The sequence below is a fragment of the Porites lutea genome, chromosome 8 (genome assembly GCF_958299795.1).
Source record: "Porites lutea chromosome 8, jaPorLute2.1, whole genome shotgun sequence".
NCBI classification, from domain to species: Eukaryota; Metazoa; Cnidaria; class Anthozoa; order Scleractinia; family Poritidae; genus Porites; species Porites lutea.
Window position 1 is genome coordinate 7610008 of NC_133208.1, and position 24907 is coordinate 7634914.

Consider the following 24907-nt stretch of genomic DNA (forward strand, 5'->3'; position numbering starts at 1 on the left):
GGACCAACACTGGACAGAGTATTCTTTTTATTGGACGTAAACCCCGATGGTGTGGCCAACCTTTCCTAGGCAGGGTGGGTTATTTCCTTCAGGAGTCACAATGGCTACCTGTAGATAGTGAATTTGCTGCATAAAAACTAAATGGGTTAAACTAAAACGGCAAGTGGCTTTAGAAATGTAAAACCTGCACTGTTCCATATAGAACACTCCCAACTGTCCCAGGGGGTTAAACTATTCAAAAGGGCGTGCAATTCGCGCGGAAGTACTTGCTCATCCAAGGTTTTTAAATAAGCTCATTAATTTCTATTTTTTAACTTACCTAGGCACGTCATTTCAATTTCTCTGGCGATTTCTTCCATTAGTTCTCTGTTTCTTTCCCGCTCTTTAATAAACTCCTCTTCTTCTTTATTCATCGGAACAGGACAAACTGCAAAATAGCAACACATATGAACCGAAAATTTCAATCTGTATGCTAACGACATTTTATCAACTTTGCAAAACAATAATAAATATAACAATTATTATAATTGTAATAAATTATTATTTAATATAAATAAATAATAAAATACTAGAAAATGACAAAAAATAATAATAATAATAATAATAATAATTTAATAATAATAACTATAACGATAATGATAGTGATAATGACAATGACGATAATAATATAATAATAATAATAATAATAATAATAATAATAATATTATTATTATTATTATTATTATTATTATAAGACTACAGTCAATTCTTTCTGAGACAGATACCTTCTGGTCCTATCCCCACTCTCCGTCTATTTAAGGGAGGTGTCCCGCTAATAGAGAGTCAAAGTAAGGTGGCGCCAGTAATTACAAGAAATTAAAGCTGAACTTATTCGCGCTAAACACACATCTGTTACACTTGTGCAAAACAATAAAAAAAAAACTGAACTACAATGTACTGGAAAGGTGAAATCATTTTCTCATTGTACAATCACACGTGGTTTATATACATGTCAACGTTCACGGCGTCTACTGAACAGCAACAGTAACGCTAAACTAAGTCCATTTCCCCTCGAATTTCACCCCACTTAAGATTTCCAACATCTTTACAAGGTTTACTCGCAATCGAACTCGGATAACTTGAATTTCCTGCTAACTCGAAAAAATGCCATCGTAACATGGCAACTTAATTTTTTAAATCGACCCCGATAACTCGAACCCTCGCTAGCACGAACTGTTTTTCGTTCCCCTTCAGAATTCGAATTACCGGGGTTCTACACGCCGGGCTGGGATGCGCCTAAAAATGGCACGTTTTCTGTCAGCGGTTTTTCGGATATCAAATTTTAAATTGGCCGCTCTTTTGTCTGCATGGATTTGCATATAAATCAACTGGAATACATTATTACACGAGTCGCTATGATCTGTGGGATAGAGTAAAGCACATGGACCGTTCAGGGGTCGGCCATTTCACAATGGTTTCACGACAAAATTTTCAAATATCCTTCGCCGCTCACTCATGAAAGCACCCTTTCAAGGTAAGTCCATTCCTGCTTATTTGAACGACTTAAGCTGTTCGTTAATTTTCTCGGTTAATTTCGACGATTTTAAAACGATAGATACCTCAAAGAATTATCGGTGTGTTGAATTCTGGAGTTCTTTCTTGCCTTTCAGTTGTACTTGCCTTAAAAAATTGAACCGCCCGTGGTTACTTCACTTCATTCAAAATTCGTACATAAGGAAAGCAACCTTGAAGCTACTGCTACAGAGCGATGGGGAAAAAAGGGAGGTATAACAACAGAAGCTACGTCTAAGTACCGTTTCCCGATTGGTAAATTAGCGACTAGAAGAAAAGCACTACAAGAAATTTACCTTGAAAACTGCCAAAGCCTTCAAGAAGAAAAAAGGAAAGCCGACCGTGTGAGTAAGAAGGTAAGTGGTGCGCTAGAAAGTGTCGCAATAAGCACACTATTTTCGAGATTGTAATTCGAGGGGTTTTTTTATGATGACTGTTTACTCAAGTCAAGCTTAGGTTTCCTGGCCAGGCACAATGCTTATCAGTATGCCATATGCCAGTCATGCTACAATTAAATCCCATTCAGTCGAGAGCAGTTTACTTCCTGCCAATCAACTCTTTGCACTGTGTATTATTCTGAGTTAAGATGTAGGATAAAAAGTGCTTTATTGTGTATTGGTATTTTCAGATTTTTATCACCAGAGAGAGAACATTAAAATCTTCATAATTAAGCATTACTATCAAGTTAGTTACACAATTTTTTTTCACTTAGGTCAAAAGATGCCAATCCAAGGTATCTGAACTAGAATCAGTGAGGACTCCCTCTAAACAAGTTCTTTCTGAGACAAAGAGGAAGAGAAGAATGAAGTCACGAAGAAAGACACCTTCGCTAATCCAGTCTGAAAACTCAGAAAAGCTTCAAGATAGGTTTGTGAAGCCAAGGACATCAAGGAAACGTAAACATGAAACCATTGAGGCATGTGCTGAAATTCATGGTGCCACAGACAGTGACAAAAGACCTTGCCTTGATATGGTATGTGGGTCTCATTAGTTGGTACTGCAAGTTCCGAGCAACTCAAGAACTATGTCACATGCTCTAAGAAAGCAAAGAAAGTACTTCCATCAGTTGTAAACAAAGAAGTAGCTAAATTTGAAGAAAGCACTGACAATGCAGTTAGAAGTGTAAGGTTTTGTATTGTAAAGGATTAATTAGTAAAGAAAAATACAAATCTGTGAGGCAAAGCCTGTACATGAAATCTGATGGAAATAGTGCTCGTAGAAGCTGTATTAAGGTATCAGGAGTGAAAGTACCTAAAATTCTTACTTACGAAAAGGTTATTTCTTTTCTCAAATCTATTCAAGTTGGTGAAGTAATTGATATGAAATCAGAATTTTGTGGAAACTTAGGGGAGGATGAACAAGTGGAAGGAGCTTTCAGGCAACTTGAGGACTTTCTACTTGAACTTGCAAATTTGTACATTCATGTTGATAAAGTCTTAAGCAAGGAAGGATCACCATTTTTTCATCATTTTAATGAGGCTCCATACCAATTCAAAGTAGCCATTGGTGCTGACGCAGTGCCGTAGCCAGACCAAACGGCCAACCGAGGCAGGCGGGAGTTGCTAGTGGGGTTCGGGGGCATGCCCCCCCCCCCCCCCCCCCGGAGAAATTTTGAACTTTAGTCTCTCGGAAATGCGATTTGCAGCGTTTTCTGGGCCTTTCGGTAACTTTTTTTCGAGTTAATTTAAGTGGAATTTAAAAAGCAATAATCAGTTACAAGCTACATAATCTGGGTGACCGTTAACCTCGCCAATGGTTTTGATCAGTATTTGTTCAAAAAAAATTTGAGTTAACGTACGTAGCCCCTTGAGATCGATGATATGGTAATTTTTTCATAGTATATTGACTGAATTGCTGAATTCTTTGTAATATCATGATGCGTTAAAAATATCCGATGATCGCTTATGTAAAATAAAAATGATCGGCGAAATTCGTCAAAATTTTACCGAGGCGAGTGCCTCGGTTGGCCTCATACTAGCTACGGCGCTGTGACGGTGCACCATTCGGAAAGGACGATGAAGCGACTGCGTGGCTTCTTTCTTTTATCAATAGTCGTTTGTTATACTAGCCCTTTTACCCATGGGTAAATAGCGTTTGCCCACGGGAAAAGACTTTTTTGTGTGTAACCGCTTTTCCCAGACCGAAACTGCCCTAGGGTTATTTCCATGGATACATCAAAAAGAACAAAAGAACTTCCCATGACAGTTCCTGAACTGAAAAGTACGGTTTATCTGCTCCCTGAGGTGGCTTGGCCAATCATAAAGCAGAACGCAGCTAATACAGGAAATTGCGTGAGGCGCTCTGAGGTGACCTCTGAAGCACTTGGCTAATTTCGCGCCTACTTCTAGCACGAGGTAACATGGCAGGGTTTCGTGCATCACTGTGAGTATTTCTTTCTTTATTTATTTTCATGAGTTTGCCCTTCAGACTGTCAGTTACGAAGTTGATTAAATTATAATCTTTCTGTTTATCTGTTTATAGGAACGCTAGTCAAAATGAAGATCCCTATTACAACGGATATTTATTTGCGGCACGAAATCAAACAAGGCCGCAGGGAATCAACAACACCGGTAATACCCTGTATGGTGTTAGCATGGCTCAAAATCAGCCTCCACTGCATTATCCAGCGATGTTAAATCCCTACCCGATTTACCAGAACCCTGTACCCGGTACTAGCAATCACCTTCAGTTTGGACCAGACAGGGACAGCGCTAGTCCAACTCCAAGTGAATCCTCGAACCGAAACGACGATCGTAACAAGCGCAGTAGCTGGTCGTTGACCGAAGAGAGATGCTTAATTGCCGCTTTTAAGGAGTACTACGATAGACTTAAGTCTACAAAAAGCAGTCAAGCCAAAAAAAAAATATGGGAAGATATTTTGAAGCAGTTTCAAAGTATGTGCTTTGACAATGGCGTGGAATCTGAAAAGTCATTAGCGCAGTTAAAGGAGCAGTGGCGGGCGCTCTTGGATAAATACAAAAGCGTATGTGATAACAACAATCGCACGGGAAGGGAACGGAAAACGTTCAAGCACTATGAAGACATCGACGAAGTTATGGCTTCATCAGACAAAGTGAATCCAAGATTTGTCAAGGAAACGAAGGCCCACCGACAGGATTGTAGCTCTGATGATACCGACGATATTTTATCGACCGGAAATCAAGATTGCAGTAAGAAACCAGAGAAACGGCCGCCCAGCTCTGCTGGAGGAGATAGTGCGGATGCAGAGACAACTGGAAAAACTGGGCAAAAGGATGAAAAAGGACCAAAAAAGAAGAAGAAAAGGCTTAGCGGCGATCACATGGAGCTAACAATCCTTGACATGATGAAGTCACAGCAAGAAGCCATCCAAAGATCCGAAGAGAATGACGAGAGAGTTTTTGAAGCTCTCCTCAAATCTCAGGCAGAAGCGCAGCGACAACACCAAGAATTTGTTGTGTCTGTGTTAGGAAAACTCGGAGACATATTTGCTTCCAAAAAATAGGTTTAACTCAGCGCTTTTATTCCAAAGAAAAAAGGAACTGTTTACATGATTGTTGCAAAACTGCAAAAAGAAATTTTAATTGATCTTGAATAGTATTTTGGACACTAAAATACACAGTGCTGTAAAATGGTTACAACCACTGTTCCTTAAGTATAATAGACGTTACAGTTGTTTAGCAAACAGAATTTTCATATTTCCTGTAATTATCCCGTGTAAAATTCTACACCATTTTTGATTGATTTTATATTAGTATATATATATATACATATTTATTCAATCTGCTGTTACTTTCAGGTTTGGATCAATGGGATCAGATATATGATTGCTTAAATAAATTGCAAAGCAAAATATAATTATTTCGTAACCTTCTATAATTTAGGACGCAAAGAGGACAAAATCAAGGGGATATATGTCTATTGATTTGCAACGTATTGAACAAGGGCTTGTAGAACCGCAGCTGCAGCCTGGGAGGGGGGGCCGCCGTCGTCATCATCATCATCATCGCTATCATCATCATCACTATCATCTATGTCGAGTTCATCTCCTCGTAAAACACAAATGTTATGTAGCACGCAGCAGGCGATGATAGTGTCAGGTATTCTGTCACTGTCTTCGTCTAGGCGCTTAAGTAATACCCTCTACCTTCCTTTGGTCATACCAAATGCATGCTCGGATACTATTCTCGCCTTGGATACCTCTCGGTCGAAATTCCTCTGGTCGCGCGTAAGCCCACCGTTATCCTTAAATGGTCGGATAAGCCAGGTTTTGTTTGGATAAGCAGTGTCTCCCACGATAAGTGGGCGCACTACAGTTCCGCCTAGGTCAAATGTAGGTTCCATTAGGATATTCTCGTCTTCAGCAGCCCAATAAACGTCAGTTAAACGCAGCATCCGAGCATCATGTAGACTTCCAGGAAAACCAGTGGCCACGGATAAATAGAGGCCAGAGGCATCAACTATTCCCTGTACTAAAAAACTGTAGAAATGTTTCCGGTTAAAGTAGTCTTCATGGTTAATTTTCGGGGCCTTAATAGGTACATGGCTTCCATCTATTGCTCCAACTACATTAGGTAATTTACTTTTATTGTCGAAGCCTTTAATTTTTTTAGGTATCTCTGCCGCAGTAGAAGGAAATTTGATAAACTCATCTTGAAGTCGGCATATTTCTTGAACAAATTCATGGCAACACTTTACAACAGTCGGTTTTGCCAACCCAACCATCAGTCCACACGAGCGGTAGCACTCTCCAGTAGCTAGTCGCCAGAGGCTTGCACCGACGCGCTTTGGAACTGGAATGGCATCTCGCATCCTAGTGTTTTGCCGCTGGAGCGCCGGTCCAACGAGCTGGCATATATATTCAAAGGTATCGCGCGAAACTCTAAAGTTTTCTTTCCACCAGTGATCCAGTGCATTGTTATTTAGAAGTTCCTGAAACCAGTTCTGTGGTCGTGGAAATACCCAAGCTCTTCTAGGCCGGCGAGCAAATTGGCGAGGAGCTCGTAAATTTAAATACAATGCCGACAAACCTTGCAGGTAGCGTAATCGAAAGCGCCTTCTTCGGTGTCTTCTCGCAAAAAACTGCTGGACTGTTATGTTTATGGAAGACTGTCGAATAATAAGCAGGAGAATCACTGAAATTAAGCTTACTAGATCTCGATTCGTGTCATCCATGTTGATCTAAACTTTTCCCGCCAATTCACAAGGTCAGTTAGCTCATATCTAATTATATCTTACCCTGAGGGGTGTCTTTTACTGTGTAACCGCATCCCCAAGGGTAAAGTGAAACCTGAGCTAAACCAAACCCAAGCCATTTACCCTCTGGAAGACCCCAAACCCAAGGTGTGTGTAACCACTACTAATGTAGGAGAACGAATTGCGAGCCACAATGAAAACTTCCTCCTTGCTGGAGAAAATTGCTCCGAGTCTCATGTTGTCATGAAGCTCTATGCAAAAAAATTAGTTTCTGACATTGCTTACAGGGTTGTCACTAAGATTTCAAGTTGCCGGGTAAATACAACAAGTAGGCGGGGAATCAAACGGCTAGGGATTTCTTTTGGTTCTATTTTTCTTCTATTTTCCAAAAAAAGTAGCCGGGGGCCACTCTCTTAGTAGCCGGGGAAAATCCCCGGCCCCCGGCTCTTAATGACCACCCTGTGCTTATGTTGAAAGTAAGAGGTATACTGTGGCAGGGTACCCTGTGCAATTTAAGTTCAAATTAGTTCCCTCTGATATGAAGTGGTTGGCCACATTTGCTGGTGAGTTGAGTAATGCTGCACATTACTTCTCTTCTTTTGCAAATGTTCATGATGGAAACAAATACACTGTTAATGGGGCAATTGGTGAGGGTGAAGAGTTTACATGGCAACCATGGAATTACAATGACAGGCTCACTGTGGCAGCCAGGGTGAAAGCCAAAGAAAATGAACTTAATGCCACACGTCTAGCCCCCTCAACCAAGCGAAGCAAACTTACACAGTTTATCAAAGATCAGAAATCTAGGCAAGAATGTGAACCTATCATTGCCCATTTGGTAGACTTTGCTTTTGCAGAACCACTACATAATTCAAACAATGCTTGGCAGTATATCCATTCTATACTATTGGAGGAAGCAATTTCACGAAGCAACATCCCTGTTACGGGTGTTGACTTATCAACCCTGCCTGATGAAACTCCTCTCAAAAAATTTGTCCTTTCAATAAAGAATGATGTAGGTGCATCTAGACTGTATAAGAAGATAAAAAAATGGCTGAAGAAAGGGAGAAAAAAGAAATTTGAATATCGATTTACAGGTAAAGAAACCAAGTGCTTTTGCCACAAATTTATGTTTCTTATTGATTCCCTAAGGAGAGAAAATGACCTGGGGCCTGAATCACTTAGACTTATGTCAGTTGCTTTTGCTGCCCTACAATTACGTGATGCAGTATCAAAATTCAGTAGAGTTGAAACTAATGCAGCAATTTGTCAAGAACTTAAGGTTCACTGCCAATTATTCTTTAACACTTGTTCCCTACTTATGAAGTCAGTTAACCCTACAGTGTGGACTGTGGGATATGCAATTCCATTCCACAATGCAGCATTGTTTCGAGAATTTGGATTTGGCCTTGGCATTAACACTATGCAAGGCCGCGAGGCCAAGCATGTAACTCTGTCATCATTTGAACGTCATGCAACACTCTCAACTCGGTTGAGCTTAGTCATGCGCCATGAGTACATCAGCTCTATCTGGCTTAGGAAAATTGACCTGTTTCATTTTCGGTATGCCAAGTGTAAGGATAAGTACATACCAAAAGAAGCTCATCTCCCTGAGTTTTGTTATTGTGGTTTTAAACTAGATGAAAATGAAGCCAAATGTTTTTACTGTTCCTCAAGCCTTCACGAGGCTATTTCTAGATCTGCACAGAAAGGAGAACTTGATGATGAAATCTGTAACATGCTTAGTGTATCTTCATAGACTTCATGAAACTGTTGCTTCTGACATTGCAAATGCAGAAGATAAAAATATAGCGACTGAAATTGGCAATTGTTAGAACTTTCATGGGCAGCTGTCAAACATCATATGTTTCCCAAACAACAATGCTACAAATACTAATTGACTCAGATCTAAAAGTTGTTGGATTTTTTAATTACTGAATGCAACATACAATGTTATTAGAGTGCTGGAACCTAGTGTATTTCATTGTTTTGTAGCTTTTTTAACAACTGTTATAAACATTCCTATTACAACTGTAACTTTTGAAACCAATCCGTTGAGTTGACTTAAAAGTATTAATTTTTTATGGGGATTGTTACAATAAAGTTTGTTATCATGACCTAGTTTGTTTATTTACAATTACAGAGTGTTCCTTATTTGTTTGTAGGGAGGGCTGGTAAATGGGGAAATCAAACTGAAAACTTTTTCTGCACCAAAATAGTTATGCCTTTCTCCTCCCCATTATTTTGATCCACAAAGTTAAATAATTCAAAATATGAAAGAACAAGAACCCAATAACTGTAGCAGCCCCTCTCCTCCTCTTTCCATTACTTAAAGAGGTAGGCAGTCTGAACTGTGTTAAATTCTGTACAACAGTATACACAAGTAACTTGGCTCTCTTTAAGGAACATTATCAAGGAGGTTAGAAATAAACAGGTTAAAAATAGAGAGAATCATATTTTCCTTACAGACCTTATAAAGAGGCAAAAATGGCCCTCTGCATGCTGAAAAGTCCCAAGACTGAATCCTTATGAAGCAATGAGTCATGATTAGGAAGTAATAAGTCACGATTCTAATTCGATTCGAAACTTTACTAGAGATGTTACATTTTTTTTTTAATGTAATTAATGGACATTATGATATTGACATTTCAAATAAGCTCATATTTTGTAAGGACAGAAATACAGGTTATAACTTGAGGAAAAATGACACACAGGACCTTGTTCCAAATTTTAGTAGAACTGATGGTTTTAAATATAGTTTTTTTAACCGTGTTGTAGATGAATGGAATGGTTTACCCAAACATATTAGAGAATCAAACAGTATTGCAACTTTTAAAAGAAATGTGTTAAGGTTTATTAAGGATAACTAGAACAGTTATATTTCTATTTGTATATATTTTTCTTGTATGTTAATTAGTGGGGACATCCCTAGTATGGCGCATTGGTGCTTTTGGTTGTCTCCTTCTCCACAATTTTTTTTTTTTTTTTTTTGTTCGTTTGTTTGTTTGTTTGTTAAAGTAGTGTTAGCTTATTTCATTATTTGCTTGTTATGCAGTGGAGTGAATCTGTAATAAATAGATTCTCGACCGCGGTAAAATGAGTGTTGAGGAACACCTACTCTGTTCCAGTGGCCATAACTAAGATACAAAGTAAACATTTCTAGTTTCTTAGAGTACTTCATCTTTACTGGCCTGGATGTATTGACCACTACTCGACTGTATCCACCGTCTTTTTCTTCTTTAACAAGCACTTCTGTGTCCTCCAACTGACGTCGAAACTTGTTGCTCCAAGACAATATGAGATTCTTAAAATGATCCTCCTCTGTTATAACTAATTCCTCCACGTGACTAGTACTTTTTGACACTTGTCCCCAACCAAAGGCAATAACAGCCGACTTCAATGTATCAAACAGCTCCAGTGGAAGGTTTCCTTTAAGTCTTATTTCCCAGGGATGCTGAAGCGACGGAGAACGTTTCATCAATCTGCAAATACTTTTATTCCACCTGTAAACGTCTCTAGCTAACATTCTCGATGGCTGGGCCAAATAGTATTTGTAGCGTTGTTGCTCGGGAAACGTGTGATGTTTGACGACGGCTCTTGAAAGTTGTAAAACTTCATTGCTAATGTCCGTCGCTAGACTTTTATCTTCCGCATTTGCAATGTAAGAAGCAACAGTTTCGTGAACTCTCACGATAAGTTCCGCCATCTTAGAAGAAAACAATATTTTTTTTGCGAAATGCCGCTGAATAGAGTTATCACTGCGGGCGGACGAGTGTGCCGATTTGATGCCCACGCCAGCCCGGCGTGCTACTTAAGCAATAGACCACACTTTCTATGGGTTTACCGGCGTGATAACCCACGCGGGATGTTGGGAGAACACGAGAAAAGCTTGTAAATCACGAGCCGAAGGCGAGTGATTTACAAGCTTTTCGTCGAGTGTTCTCCCAACATCCCAAGTGGGTTATCACGCCGGTAAACCCATAGAAAGTGTGGTCTATTGCTTTTATAAAATAACTTTTAATAAAATGGAGTCTTTTAGGTAAAAAATATGATTTTAGTACCGTGATCAAGTCATGTCTTCTCTCTAAAGTCATCATAAGCCAATCACGACTCACGATTTAATAGCGCTAAACTTTCTCAAAACTCAGTTCAGTCAAACAACAAACAGCAGCACTTCAAAACACGAGTTTTTGCACTCATTACATGATAACTTATGAAAGCTGTTTTACAGGAAAAGTCAACACATATTCATGCGAACGTACAATGAAAGAATACGTTCATGGTTTGTTTACTACAGAAGTAGAAATTGATTGAACATCAGACTGTACGCAGCTGTATTTTGTTGAGTCGATCCGTAAGAATTTCGTGCTTACAGAGGGAACTGGCAGCTATTGTAATGGAGGACTTCATTCACTTTTTACAAGCCGCAGTGGTTTAAGATCTGTTTCCTGGACTTTATTATGATCAAGAAATGCTGCGGTAACGACGTGGCTGCATTTGCTAAGTTGTCGCATGTAACTTTATATGCACGTACAGCGACCGATGGAAATATGTCAGTGGTGGAGAAAGGTTTCTTTGCCGTAGCCACATATTGGCGTTAATATTTGTCGATTTGTGAAGTCAGGTGGTGCGAGGTAGGTCATGGCATCGATATCATCGAATAATTTGTGCAAATGTTGGAAAAAACTAGCCCGAAACTCTGACATCTTTCATAATCGTTGGCAGCTTGTTTACAACCTCCAGCGGCCGATTTTGTACCATATCTTGATCAGAGATCTCTTTTTGAAACAATTTCTTTGATCAAGGAATTTAATTTTGAAATAAAATAAATCAAGAATGCTAAAACTATCCGTTTTGTTGCTGGTTGGCACGTGGTTAAGTTTTCCTAGAGACTTTCTACACCAGAAATTCACACAGTTGTTGTCTTTCTCTGCGATTTGGCATCGTCGTGAAATGTAAACTGCTTTCCAGCTTTGTACTTTATAACTTCTGAAGCTATGGCAGTAGCGAATTGTAATGCTCAGTAATAAAATATGGAAACCAACTATTTTAATATTAAGAAGGACTGGGTAAGTAACTTGTTATGTTTTTTTAGCCTTTCTAAAATCGTTGTTTGCAGATCAATAGCCGGTTTTGTTTATGGCTCTTGGTCCGGATGCCCTTTTCTATGGGTTTACCGGTATAATAAACCATAGGTTTTTGACCAATCAGATCACGCGTACTATCTCAGTTATTTTATAATGTACATTAATTGCCGTAAGTACTAAATAATATGAAAATAAGTCGTTATAATGGTTTGTTTCTGATGTCACTATCTGAAGTTCCCATACTGAGGCTCAAACAGTTCAGCTAAAAGACCGAAAACATAGCTGTTTTATAGGTTAAGAGGTTATCTTCATTTGGCGTTTAGAAGATACGCGCTGTAAGAAGACCCGTATTGTATTTGAGTATGTAATTTGCTTACCCTAATTGCAATTTGCACTGTCATGTAGTGCACCTACATTTCCCTTTCGAGGTATTTTTCACTACCTAAAACACTTCTCAACGGTCCGTTGACGGTTTTGAAAGAGTCGGTCGTCCATCTTTGAGAGGTTTCCGTCTTATAGAGAGCATAGTTACAGTCAAATGACTGGACAATGACAGGGGCCACCACCAGAGAGTTGTCCGTCTTAAAGAGGTGTTTGTTAAGGGAGAGTTGACTGTATATAACAAATGTGTGTCAAATCCATTGGAGAAAAAAAATAGCGCAAAGCAATTCATGAAAGGACTCTGAAGGAAAGAAATCTTGCCAAATGTTGATAGCACATTTTTGAAGTGTAAAATTAAACAATAAAAATAAAAGAAATATAAGAATGAAGTTGTTAACATATTCATCATTTTTACATCGCCCGTAAAACATCTTGTTTACCCCCCCCCCCCCCCCTAAAAAAAGAAAAAAACTGCATCAGTAAATTGTCTTCAATTTCTCTTATGATGACCGCTCACTCCAAGGAAAAATTTGAAAACAATTCTAATGCAAATTATTTTATGGACGATGTAAAAATTATGGTGAATAAATCCTCGGAATGATGTTTTAGGTAAAGTGTAAAAATGAAAATTTTAAGCGGCTTTCTATACATGAAGCAGAGTAGACAGGACGCTGAAATAAAATGGCGACAATCCGCAGGTGCGCAATTAGATTTTGTTAGTGATGTCGTAGTTGTTAGTTGTTACCTCCATGATTTACATCTTCCTCTGCTATCATCGCGACTGGGAACATGATAACGAAAATAATGATTAATATTTTCGTGCCAGCCATCTTCCAATCTGTTGAAAACAAAATAATCATGGTTCAGAGCATGTCACTGAATTTATTTCGTGGGTGTTAAGGTGACTCGACCCAGTTTTTTTGGGGGGGTACCATCCTACTTTGAAGCTCTCTGGTATCCCCACCTTTACTTTTATCGTAAGTCTAACAAATAGAATGGATAACATATAGATCAATCTACAATATAACATAAAATTCTTGGCGATCGGAGTAAATGTCACGTGGTTATAATGCCACGCCCCTTTGAGGTCTGAGTCGAAAATCTGCTGTTGCAGGCATTTTTTCGTGAAAATCTCTCGGCTACACATAGCGCGCATTAGTGCCTTGCGCTGAACAGAGTTTCACCAAAATCGCAAAGACCCAATTCGAGAAATTCAGCGGTTTCCAAATTTAGGTCATAATTTATGCGAAAATGATAAGCAAACTTTACACGGATTATATCTAATAAACTATGAGATTCATCTCTTTATTTTGGGCATCGTTATAACAGAGGGGTCCTTGCAAGTCAGCAAAACGCTTTGGGGCCTTGTAAATGCGCGCGATTTCGAGCAAAGCAAACATATAGAAATTATAGTTTTCGCTATTTGTTGACGTTTGTCAGCGTTTAAGACTCTTTCTCACGAAAAAAGCATTTTCTTAAAAATTCGTAGTTTTTTTTCCTTCAAATTTTTTGAGGGCCACAATTGATTAACTAACTACCCGGACTCTGAATTTCATGGTCATTGAAAAACTGTGACATTATCTTCTATAAGCCCAAACTTGAGTAAACATTGAAGATTTTTAGCGTTTTGGCTGAGTTTGTGCTTTGGGAGTTGTCTATTGTTTCTAGTCTGTCATTATACAGCATTCTTGTTCAGCACGCGTGCAATGACCACGCTTGGCTGACTTCCGAATGCTCACCGAGATTTGATAATTTTGGTACAGTGAGATAGGCCATCGCGTGATACATAGAGGTTTAACTCAAAATTTTTAATCAATTCTCGTGCTTCTTGAGCCTTTGCAAAAAATCAAGAAGTGCTACACACTAAATCTACTTACTATTAAAAAGATATCATTTTTTCATAGGTTTAATGCAAGCCAATAATTAAACCAACTCGTGACGGGAATATCTCGGTGAGCATTCGGAAGTCAGCCAAGCGTGGTCATTGCACGCGTGCTGAACAAGAATGCTGTATAATGACAGACTAGAAACAATAGACAACTCCCAAAGCACAAACTCAGCCAAAACGCTAAAAATCTTCAATGTTTACTCAAGTTTGGGCTTATAGAAGATAATGTCACAGTTTTTCAATGACCATGAAATTCAGAGTCCGGGTAGTTAGTTAATCAATTGTGGCCCTCAAAAAATTTGAAGGAAAAAAAACTACGAATTTTTAAGAAAATGCTTTTTTCGTGAGAAAGAGTCTTAAACGCTGACAAACGTCAACAAATAGCGAAAACTATAATTTCTATATGTTTGCTTTGCTCGAAATCGCGCGCATTTACAAGGCCCCAAAGCGTTTTGCTGACTTGCAAGGACCCTCTGTTATAACGATGCCCAAAATAAAGAGATGAATCTCATAGTTTATTAGATATAATCCGTGTAAAGTTTGCTTATCATTTTCGCATAAATTATGACCTAAATTTGGAAACCGCTGAATTTCTCGAATTGGGTCTTTGCGATTTTGGTGAAACTCTGTTCAGCGCAAGGCACTAATGCGCGCTATGTGTAGCCGAGAGATTTTCACGAAAAAATGCCTGCAACAGCAGATTTTCGACTCAGACCTCAAAGGGGCGTGGCATTATAACCACGTGACATTTACTCCGATCGCCAAGAATTTTATGTTATATTGTAGATTGATCTATATGCTATCCATTCTATGTGTTAGACTTACGATAAAAGTAAAGGTGGGGATACCAGAGAGCTTCAAAGTAGGATGGTACCCCCCCAAAAAAACTGGGTCGAGTCACCTTAAAGAGTTATGCACGCAAAGTTTAATAACCACGAGTAAGCGGGGGGGGGGGGGGTGGGGGAGGAAGGGAGGTACCCTGGAAAGTAGGCTTTGATAGACTGTGCTCGCAAAAGTAGCATGATATACTACTTGCAGTGCTCGTATATTTCTAAAATTATGCCAATAATTCTGCCAGTTTTTTTTAGTTACGCTCGTTTTAGCAAACAATATGCAGAAATTATGCTTCTCACTTTTTACTTTAAATTTGTTTAAAAAAAGCACTTCTTAATCAATGCTTCATGTACAAGTAAATGGCAAACTCATTTACCCTGTTTACACCAAGAAACTTTAAGAGTTCTTAATTCATTGTCTGGCAAGTATAAAAACTCAAACAATAAACAACCAACACGCGGACGCTACCCCAGGTAACCGAGCTTGTTATGTGAATATTAATACGTTGAGTCTTGTGGAGAGAGTCCCGAGTCTCTTCCTGTTGGACCCAGATCCCATGAATGTGACAATAAACAGACAAATAAATGATTTCGTTACTTAGATTTGCCTGTAATACATGCAGATCTCGGACCAAAAACATTGGTTGCACGTTCAATAAAGGACAATTTTTGTACTGCAAAATTATAACAAAAAGTGCGATTTATGCTACCAGTGCTTTTTTTTTTCGAAAAATAGATGAAAATTATGCTTGTAGTGACTAATTGTGCCAGAAATTATGCTAGTCCAATCTATGAAAGCCTAATCCAAACTGCCGGTGACGCCACGAGGCATAATTTATTAACTCCCTTAATCTATTTCACAACATACATGATTAATCCCATTCATGCATTACCCTCCTCAGGCTAAAACGTTAATTATCTATGCAGCTTATGTACATAATTGTAGTATCCAATTAGTAACTTCAACAGATGAGTTCCCCCCGAGACGGAGCAGATAGCTTATTATAAAGAAGTGCCCCAGGGAATTCTATAGTCCGATCGCAGATCACCCTGCTGTTTATTTGATCAAACAAAGTGGAATTTAAAAAGATACCGGGACTTACATGTAAAACAAAACAAAAACAAACACGAAAACAAAACAACAACAACAACAACAACAAAAAGAAAACTAAGGAAAAGCCAATTATGTTGTAGTCTTCAAGTACTTTTTTACATTTTAAAGATGCACAGGAAATTCTTTCAAAAAGTTCCACTCTATTTTTCTGTTTTTGTTTTTGTTTTCTTTTGTTATTTTTTTCATTTTTCTTTTTACGTCATGAAGACCACTTAAAATGTTGAATATATTAATACACTTATTTTCCGTTTAAAAAATGCATTTTTTTGAGAAAGATCCGAGCAGCTGTTCGCTCAGTTGTTTAAGTTTGATTCTAGTGCAAGTTTCAGAAATAGAATTCCTTATTACTTAAAATATATCGTCACTTTGGGAAGAAAATAATTATAAGATAGATAAATAAACAAATGAGTAAATAAAGAAAGAATGGATCGGTCTATGCCGGGCGAGAAAATAGAGAACCTGGCCATAAAGGTTAACAAAAATACAAGTCACAAATTAGGCACGTCATGGCTCCGAGTATGTGTTCAATTTTACAAAACATGTCTCCCATAAGGCGAAGGGAAAGTCCCCTAAACTTGTATCTTGTTGCCATGATTATTCGGTGTTCTTTTGTATCGAGTGGTGTCCAAGCAACACCGGATATTTTTCGCTCTTTTTTTTTATCGCCCCTGCCGCTGATGGAGAAAAGTGTCATTTTTCTTGGCCAAGAATTGTAAACGCAATGCAATCACTGTAGCTGAAATCATTCTGAAATTCTGAATGGCGAGGTCATAACATTGATACATCGAAGTGCTTCTATGAGGTAAGCGATGGACATGCTAACTGTAAACGGAAGTCTGCTATGAAGGAAAAGCTACTGGCTCGTGTATAAGACGACTGCTAATTGATGCGTTGACCTGAAACATTGGTGTAACATCCTTTTACTGAAAGCGAAATTAAGAAATATGATGAAAAAAAATATATTTAAAAATGTTTAAAAATGTTTCTTTTCCGACGACGTCTACTATTTGTAGAATATCTTCAGGAAATTGATGAGGGATATGCAGTTGAAGGTAAGCTAAGTTATTAAACCTTGGAATTATTTTAAAAAAATAATAATTATAAAACAATTATTGGATCCCGGTAGGTTTTTTAATCGCTGAATCTAGGGAAGGAAGGAAGGAAGGAAGGAAGGAAGGTCAGTCAAGAGCCGTGGATGAGAAGTAACCAGACGTGGCATTAATCTTGACATTCAATATATATATGACATGTATATGTTGTAGTTATTTTATTTTATTTTATTTTTTTTTTATCTCAGGTAATTTTTGTTTTTCTTTTGTCTCTGAGTATGGTAATGTATGCTAAATGAAGTTGAAAAAAAAAAGGAAACTAAAATAGAAAATACCTGAGATAAAAGATTAACTACAACATATATAACACATGAATATTTTACATACAGCAAATTAAAGTGGCGCCAGAATAGACAAGAAGAACTAAGAAATGAGGTAGGAAAAATCACCTCTCACCTTTATATCGATCATTCTTGTTATTAAGTTTTCAGTCTACTTTTCTCACCTCAAATTTTCCAGCTTTTTTGAACAGTTGGAGGCCTCCTAACTTTTGGTGACTAAAAGCCTTCTGCTGTTCGCTTCTTCAATTATCTGAGTTGTTTTCCTGTGAAGATCAAAATTATACGCCCAGCAATTAAAACACAAGGGTAAAGTTTAACGCAGGAAAAAGACAGTTGTTTGTCACCTAGCTGAGGTGCCAGCTTTTCGCGCTGACTGATAAAAATGTTTGACCAAAAACAGCAGGTATGCTGATCTCCTATTTATCACTGACGATAGCTGGCTATTTCAAAACGCCATCGATCTATTTCTAATTAATGCTTCAGTTTTCCGGTCTTATCCTAATGGGCATAAATTGACAAATTCCGCCACCTGGTCGCAAAAAGACAAATGCATTTTCTTTTAACAATATGGGTTATTAACGCTATGATTGATGTGTCATGGTCATTCTACACAGGACGAACTAGACTGCAAAAAAGTTGGTGTTTTTTTCCAAATTGGTTTAAAGGAGACTAAGAGCAGCGTAAGAGATTCACGCACGCGAAGCGCGCGAGCCTCACACGCCCTACGGGCATGTGAGGCGAGAGAAAAAAAACCGACTGTCCGTTTTCCATACAATGAGTTCGTTGTGACCAGGGGGCTAAAAAATGTCGTAGAGCTGTCAAAAATCTATTCACGACTCCGTTCTCTTTGTAAATTTGATACGCCCGGTGATTGATTTCGCCAGAGAATAGCGCGTGTTACTTTTGTTTGCACTTGGCTTCGAATCTTCTGGAAGATCAAAAATGAGTGGAAGTGGCAGTACGCGGACAAAAGCCTGTTCCTGCTCCTCGAAGAGGGAGAAAACCGAGCTGAGAGCTTCAGGTAATTGTAGAACGTGCGGCTGCTGTTTCAAAACGCAGTTCGGCAATTTTAACGGGGGCACCCAACGAGAATATAGTTCAAAACCACTTAAACAGAGCATTGTTAAACGTATTTTAGTATTTAAACGGTAGATATAGGCATATTTTTATCCCCTAAAACTTTTTCATCTGTTCGGATTTCCTAGCTGAAAGTCTAGTGATCCGAAAATTATAGGGATTAAAACTTACCCTTTCGAAAATTTCAGCCAAAAAAAAAGGCTCCCGAAAATTCTAGGTGACCTTTTTAGGATAAAAATCCGTTATAAATGGGCAATTATACCATGTTTCACATGTTCGAAAATCCTAGGAGAGGCAGGAAAGCAAGAAATTTTACAACAAATGTTCCGAAAATTCTAGATCTCAAATCGTCTCAGTGTCATCTTCCGAACAGATATTTTCCGACAATTGACGTTGGTTGCCCCTGATTTTAAGAATGGATGGATAAGCTCTGAATTTTTTTTTTTTTTGCCCCTACTGGAAAAAGGTGAAACAACGTTACCAAAGTTGGCTGACTTTCTGATAAACGAACTTTGCGTTGTCCTCGACGACGGGAATCTTTCTCCACAAGAGTTTTCTCGCCGCGCGGAACAAACGTAGAAACTGTGCTGTGATTCTTTCGCAACTGAAAACGCCAACGGACAATTAATTTATCATGGAAGGGAACATCACAAATGACTTGTTGCAAATAAACTTGACAGTTTGCTAAGAGCTTGCGTCAAAATTTAGCCAATGGGAATTGCCCGTGGCTGGGAGAAGTAGGTAATTCGAACGAATCATGCAAAACAGATAGTCGGTATTTTTAGCGTCTCTTCCCAGTCTCGCTCTCCGTTTTCAGTTCTACGCAAAAATACGGACTGTTTTGCTGTCAAGACGAACTTTTCGGTCGTAATTTTTAATTCCTTTAAATTTTTGGTAACGACAAGTTTCTGTTATTTTTTACAGGTCTACGAAACTTAGATAATAAGTAAGTAATCCTACTTAAGCAAGTTCCGCCTTTAAAGCTGCCGCATATAGTCTAGAATCGCATAATTGAATAAAATCTCGCATTCTGATTGGTTAACGAAGTGAGATATTTAGCGTGGAATTGCGAGTTGAAAAGGAGAGGCTAAGTGATAACGTTTCACATCTACGTAACAACTATCGTCAAATTCTAACACAAGAACTGCAAAAATGTTTTTATACAATGTTATTTTAAAATGTTTTCAAAACCATTGTCACCTTTTCAAGAACCAAAAACAAACAAAAGCGTTTTTCAAAGTGAGCCGGAGCCTCTTCCTTGTTTTGAACTGAACTATAAATTCTTGGAGAGGCATAAAAAACCTCTTTCGCTCACGACAACGAGAGAGCAAGAAAATCCTGTCAAAACGGCCGAGAAAATGGCAAGCAAAAGTTCAACCAAGCAAGACGGAGAAGCGACAACGGAGGAAGTGCCGGGGGTCGATGGTCACATACCGTATTTATTCGAATAAGCGCCCAACCTCGAATTAGCGCCCATCCTAAAGGCCGAAAAAGTTAATAAGCGCCCAGCCTCGAATAAGCGCCCACCCCCTCCTCCTCCCAATCAAACTCAAATAAGCACTCCCCCCCTACTGCACCCACTTGAGTGAATAAATTCTAATAAGAGACTTTCCCGAGGACGGAGTTTTCTTAAAGTATTTTACAGAAACCTTGCTTTGTTACTTCTTCGCGTTTTGTTATTAGCATTTATTGTTTTGTTGCAAAATAAACATACTTCACTTGCTAAAAATGGTGAAAATTTAATAAGCGCCCAGCCTCGAATAAGCGCCCACTTCGAATAAGTGGAGGGTCTCAATGGGGTTAAGCGATAGGCGTAAAACGGCCAAAAATTTAGTCGATAGCCGTAAAAAGTGAAAAATTTTAACCGTTAGTCGTAAATAGGGTAAAAAAGAGTTAACCGTAAAAGGAATTGTTCGCCAGATTTGCTAATTTAAGGAAGGTGCTAAACTCACTTATGGTTGCGTTTTTTTTATTTCCTGGCTACTGTGATTCGTACGCACCTTAGGCCAAGCGCCCTTTAGGTGTTGACCTAGACGTAGGCTCCATTTCCGCCGCTCTCTCGGAGAACTAATTTTTTCCATAGTGAAAGTGTGGCGTCTTGCTGGGGACAGGAACCTACTGAGGATTAATATTTGCGATTTTTTGGAGGTCGTGCCCTCGAAACAATAGTGAAACAACACGCAGAGATGTCACTGTCGGAAAAACACGTTGCTGATAAACAACAATTCCCTTTTTTCTCTCTGATGCTACTGTAGACATTGCCATGCCTCGTCCCTGTACAGCGTCTTACCACGCAATCTCGGTCATCAAGGCATTTCGGTGGGAACTCGCCCAGACCACGTGACCCGAAACGCAAAAGCCGCGCGGAATAATGAGGCCTTACGGACAAGGCAACGGCAGAAAGTCGTTCCGTACAATCCTTCGCTATCATTAAAAACACCGGACACGAGAATTTTGTCTTTGGCCGTTTTCACACTAGAGCTAGAAACGGATTGACTGGCCTGTGTACAGTCGCCCCCTGCCCCACAGACACCCCTTCTCCGATTTTTCATGAGGGGAAGGGGCGGCTGTACACAGGCTCTCTGAAATGGATAATCCAGCTTCAAACAGTCCGTTAAAATTGATGGATAAAATCAGGCGGATTGTTCATTCAAAGTTGAAACTATTTTATTTTCAAATTAAGGCGTATTACCTATCTGACGCGAATCATTAAACGGATAACTCGTCTCACACGAATAATCCGTCTCAAGTGTAAAAACGGCCATTTCTGTTATAAAGAATGTCGCGTCCCGGCTTGAGTTGGGCGTTCGCGTGTCTGCTTTTTCTTTTTCACAAAGATTATTTTTAAATTGACTATTGACATTTCTATGTGTAAAATAATATCAGAAGTGGAATACTTTTAAAAAAGTATGATCTATCAAATGTTAAAATTTTTCAAAAGAATAGTTTATTTCATCCCGAGATGATCCGAAGACCTTTATTTTGCTTTAAAGACACAAAAAATTGAGGTTAATTAATATTTAACTCTTTGAAACAAAATTAATTAATTTTTAATTTTTTTGTTAACCGTAACTGAAAAAAATTAACCGATAGCCGTAAAAGAGCCAAAATTTTAGCCGATAACCGTAAAAGCCACTACCCCATTGAGACCCTCGAATAAGCGCCCACTCTCAACGTCCAAAAATTTAATAAGCGCCCAGGGCGGTTAATCGAATAAATACGGTATACAGAAGAAGAACTATTTTTACATAAGCTCGGATTCCTTTGTTCTTTTCGGTTGGAATATATTATATAACCCCTGAATCAACTGTCTGAAAAGTAGGGTGCGGCTTTGATTGTTTGAAGGCAAAAGCGGGGCTAATGAACAGCTAATTAAAATGCGAGGGGATTATGTATTAATATGCAAGGGGGATAAGTCACTTATCCCCCTTGCATATTAATACATAATCCCCTCGCATTTTAATTAACTTTTCATAAAGAACAAATTTACAAATGCTTATTGGAAATATTAAACACGACGCTGCAATTGCAAAAATCAAACTGAGCTGCGTTTCTTTTGCGCCACATTCACGGATTTTCTTGGTGGTTCATCGATTTCCGAAATTGAACAGTGTCTTAAAAATTCTACGGATCCACGAAAGTGTCGCTGTCATGGTAAGGTGTTCCGTTCTTTAACCAGTCATCCCGAACTCGTGTACTCCATGAAGACATGTTAGTTGACCTCTTTGTGTTTTGTGGTATTCTTGCTTCATTCCTCGACTGAATTTCCTTGTCAGTTCCAGTAGTGATCCCTCGCCCGGAATCTTCTTTATCTGTAAACAAGCAGGTCGGTCGAAAGATCCTTGGTGCGAAAATTGAAATAGTCAACTGCTTGCTCCTTGTCTGGACCCGCAAATGAAGATTCAAAATTGTTTTCCGAAAGCTCAATTGCAGTACCGCCACTAAAGCTGCTTTAGTTTGAATAATAAACGGCTCTACTTCTGACTCTGAATCGCTCGACACTGCTTGGCTCACTTCGTACAACTAATTCCAAATGCGACTTTGAAAAACTAACATTATTACTAGTAATAGTTGACCCTACAGCTGCCCCCATTCTGTATATTGTCGGTCAATAGTATTCTTGCTCGTTGAGTCCTCGTTGTGTAGCTCTTTGAAATATACCGATTCATAATGAAGATTTTCACACATATTCCATACAATAGACAGGGGCACACAACGGCAATTTTCGGAAAATATCTGTTCTGAAGACGATTTGAGATCTAGAATTTTCGGAACATTTGTTGTAAAATTTCTTGCTTGCCTGCCTCTCCTAGGATTCTCGAACATCTAAAAAATGGTATAATTACCCATTTTTAACGGATTTTTACCCTAAAAAAGGCCACCTAGAATTTTCGGGAGCCTTTTCCTGGCTGAAATTTTCGAAAAGGTAAGTTTTGATCCCTATAATTTTCGGATCACTAGACTTTCAGCTAGGAAATCCGAACAGATGAAAAGTTTTTAGGGGATAAAAATATGCCTATATCTACCGTTTAAATACTAAAATACGTTCAACAATGCTATGTTAACTGGTTTTGCACTATATCCTCGTTAGGTGCCCCTGAATAGGTGAGATAAATACAGGAAACGCAAGGTTCAATGCACAATTTCAGTTCGATTTACACAGCTTTGATCAAAACATTCTCAGTTTCGAGAATAGTTTATTCTAAACCATAAGAAAAGATTTAATTAGTTGAAGTTTAAAATTGAATTTTTCGCTATTTCTCTTTCACTTTTTACACTCAGTTCATTTCATTTGCCGGAAAGCAAGCCATAGAAATTAAAAGGACGTTTGATCGATTCATGCTCGCGCATTCTAGTCCTATTTGAAACTTTATAACGGAAGGACATCTGTGAGCAGGGAATAAATCAGCACAGAATTTCCTTGTCGGCGAATTTCCGTAATCGTCCATCGTTCTGCTAGTGATAAGCTGGCCGTTGTTCACTCGTCTTGCTTGTTTGGGGCTGAGTCTTATTCCGGTCAAAGAGAGAGAAGGAGTGTCTGGCAAGGTTTCCAATATAATTCAGAGTTTTGAACTCGTGCCTGGCAAACTCTCCTAGTGTTTACATATACACAGTTAAACGCACCTTATAACCTCATCTGCGCTTAACGAGTGTCTTTTGGTCCATAACTTTCAAAACAACTGCTCCACAGAATGTCACTGCGTAACGCAAAAGAGTATCGAAGTATGACTGCACAATAGATGTCACAAAATCTACCTGAGCGGTCCCTTCGGGATTTTCTGTCTTTACGTCATCCTAACCATTTCGTACTTGCGGGCGCAAACAATAGAAACGTCATCATTACCTACCGATTCCTCGCGGCCCCTGTTCAAGCAAATCGAGATTCTTCCTATATTGACTGTATGAGTGTATATTTCAACTGTAAGTACTTTCCTTAATATACGCGCGAGTTACTAGATTGCCTCCTCGGGATTTCGCCTTCTGGGCGAAATCTCTGCGGGGGCAAAGAAGCCGAGAAACTTGTAAATGCCGACAGTGCCAGCAGGGTGTGTTAAAAAACAAAAGAAAGATGAACAATAGTGGCATTTTTCGTCAATGTATTTTTGCATCTCTTGAGGAATCGCCATTGTAAAAATAAGCCGTTTATCGGCCTTCAGCTCGTGGTTATGTGATTTATTGCCTTCGCTTCAGGCCGATAACCCTTACTAAATTATTTTCCTTCTCAAGTAAATGATTTGGAAATTTGAAAAAAGATATTATAGATAAACGGCTTGTAAATTCAGTGAAATACCACTATTTGTCCTTAAGATTAGTGTGCATAAAAGCTTGTTTACATGTAAAAAGTTTGAAAACAAAAGCAAAAACAAGTACAAGATACAAATAAAGTTGTCGAAAGTTGAAACGTGTACCACTGACCTTACTTCCTATTCGCTAACGCAATGACAGTTCTGACAGTTGACTTTGAAATGGCTTTCTCGAGCGCGCGCGAAGGATACAAACAAACAATATTATTGCTGATTTCTTTTCTTCTTATTTTTATCCAATTATGCGATTCAAGGAAAATCCATTACCTGACTCGTGAATTCCGCGTTAAATTGCACTTGAAAACCGATATCGCACTTATTGAATCGCTGCGCGATTCGTGCGATATCGGTTTTCGCGTGCAATTTTATAACGCTGAATTCCCTCGTCAGGTAATGAATTTTCCTATAATATATATAGACTTAAGCCTGGTTTCCATATGATCGCTACGATCGCGGAGAAAAACAAAAGCTCAGCGATCGCAGCGATCATAGCTCATTTTAACTGGTAGCCCGTAGCATTTCAAACTTTCTTACCGCCATTATTTAATTTTCATGTTTTTCTTCCAACGAAATTTGTCTCCGTTGTCATTTATTTCTGTCTCTAGCT

At 38.7% G+C, this 24907-nt stretch overlaps 2 protein-coding genes across 2 annotated transcripts in view; one reads left to right on the top strand and one right to left on the bottom strand.

Moving 5' to 3' along the window:
• Positions 1-24907, bottom strand: part of LOC140945160 (uncharacterized) — a 388260-nt gene that overhangs the window by 246642 nt on the left and 116711 nt on the right. The window lies entirely within an intron of this gene.
• LOC140946895 (uncharacterized) lies at positions 3766-5140 on the top strand. Its single transcript, XM_073396001.1, has 2 exons — positions 3766-3933; positions 4033-5140. The coding sequence occupies exons 1-2, from the start codon at positions 3911-3913 to the stop codon at positions 5033-5035; spliced, it is 1026 nt and encodes a 341-aa protein (XP_073252102.1). The 5' UTR covers positions 3766-3910; the 3' UTR covers positions 5036-5140.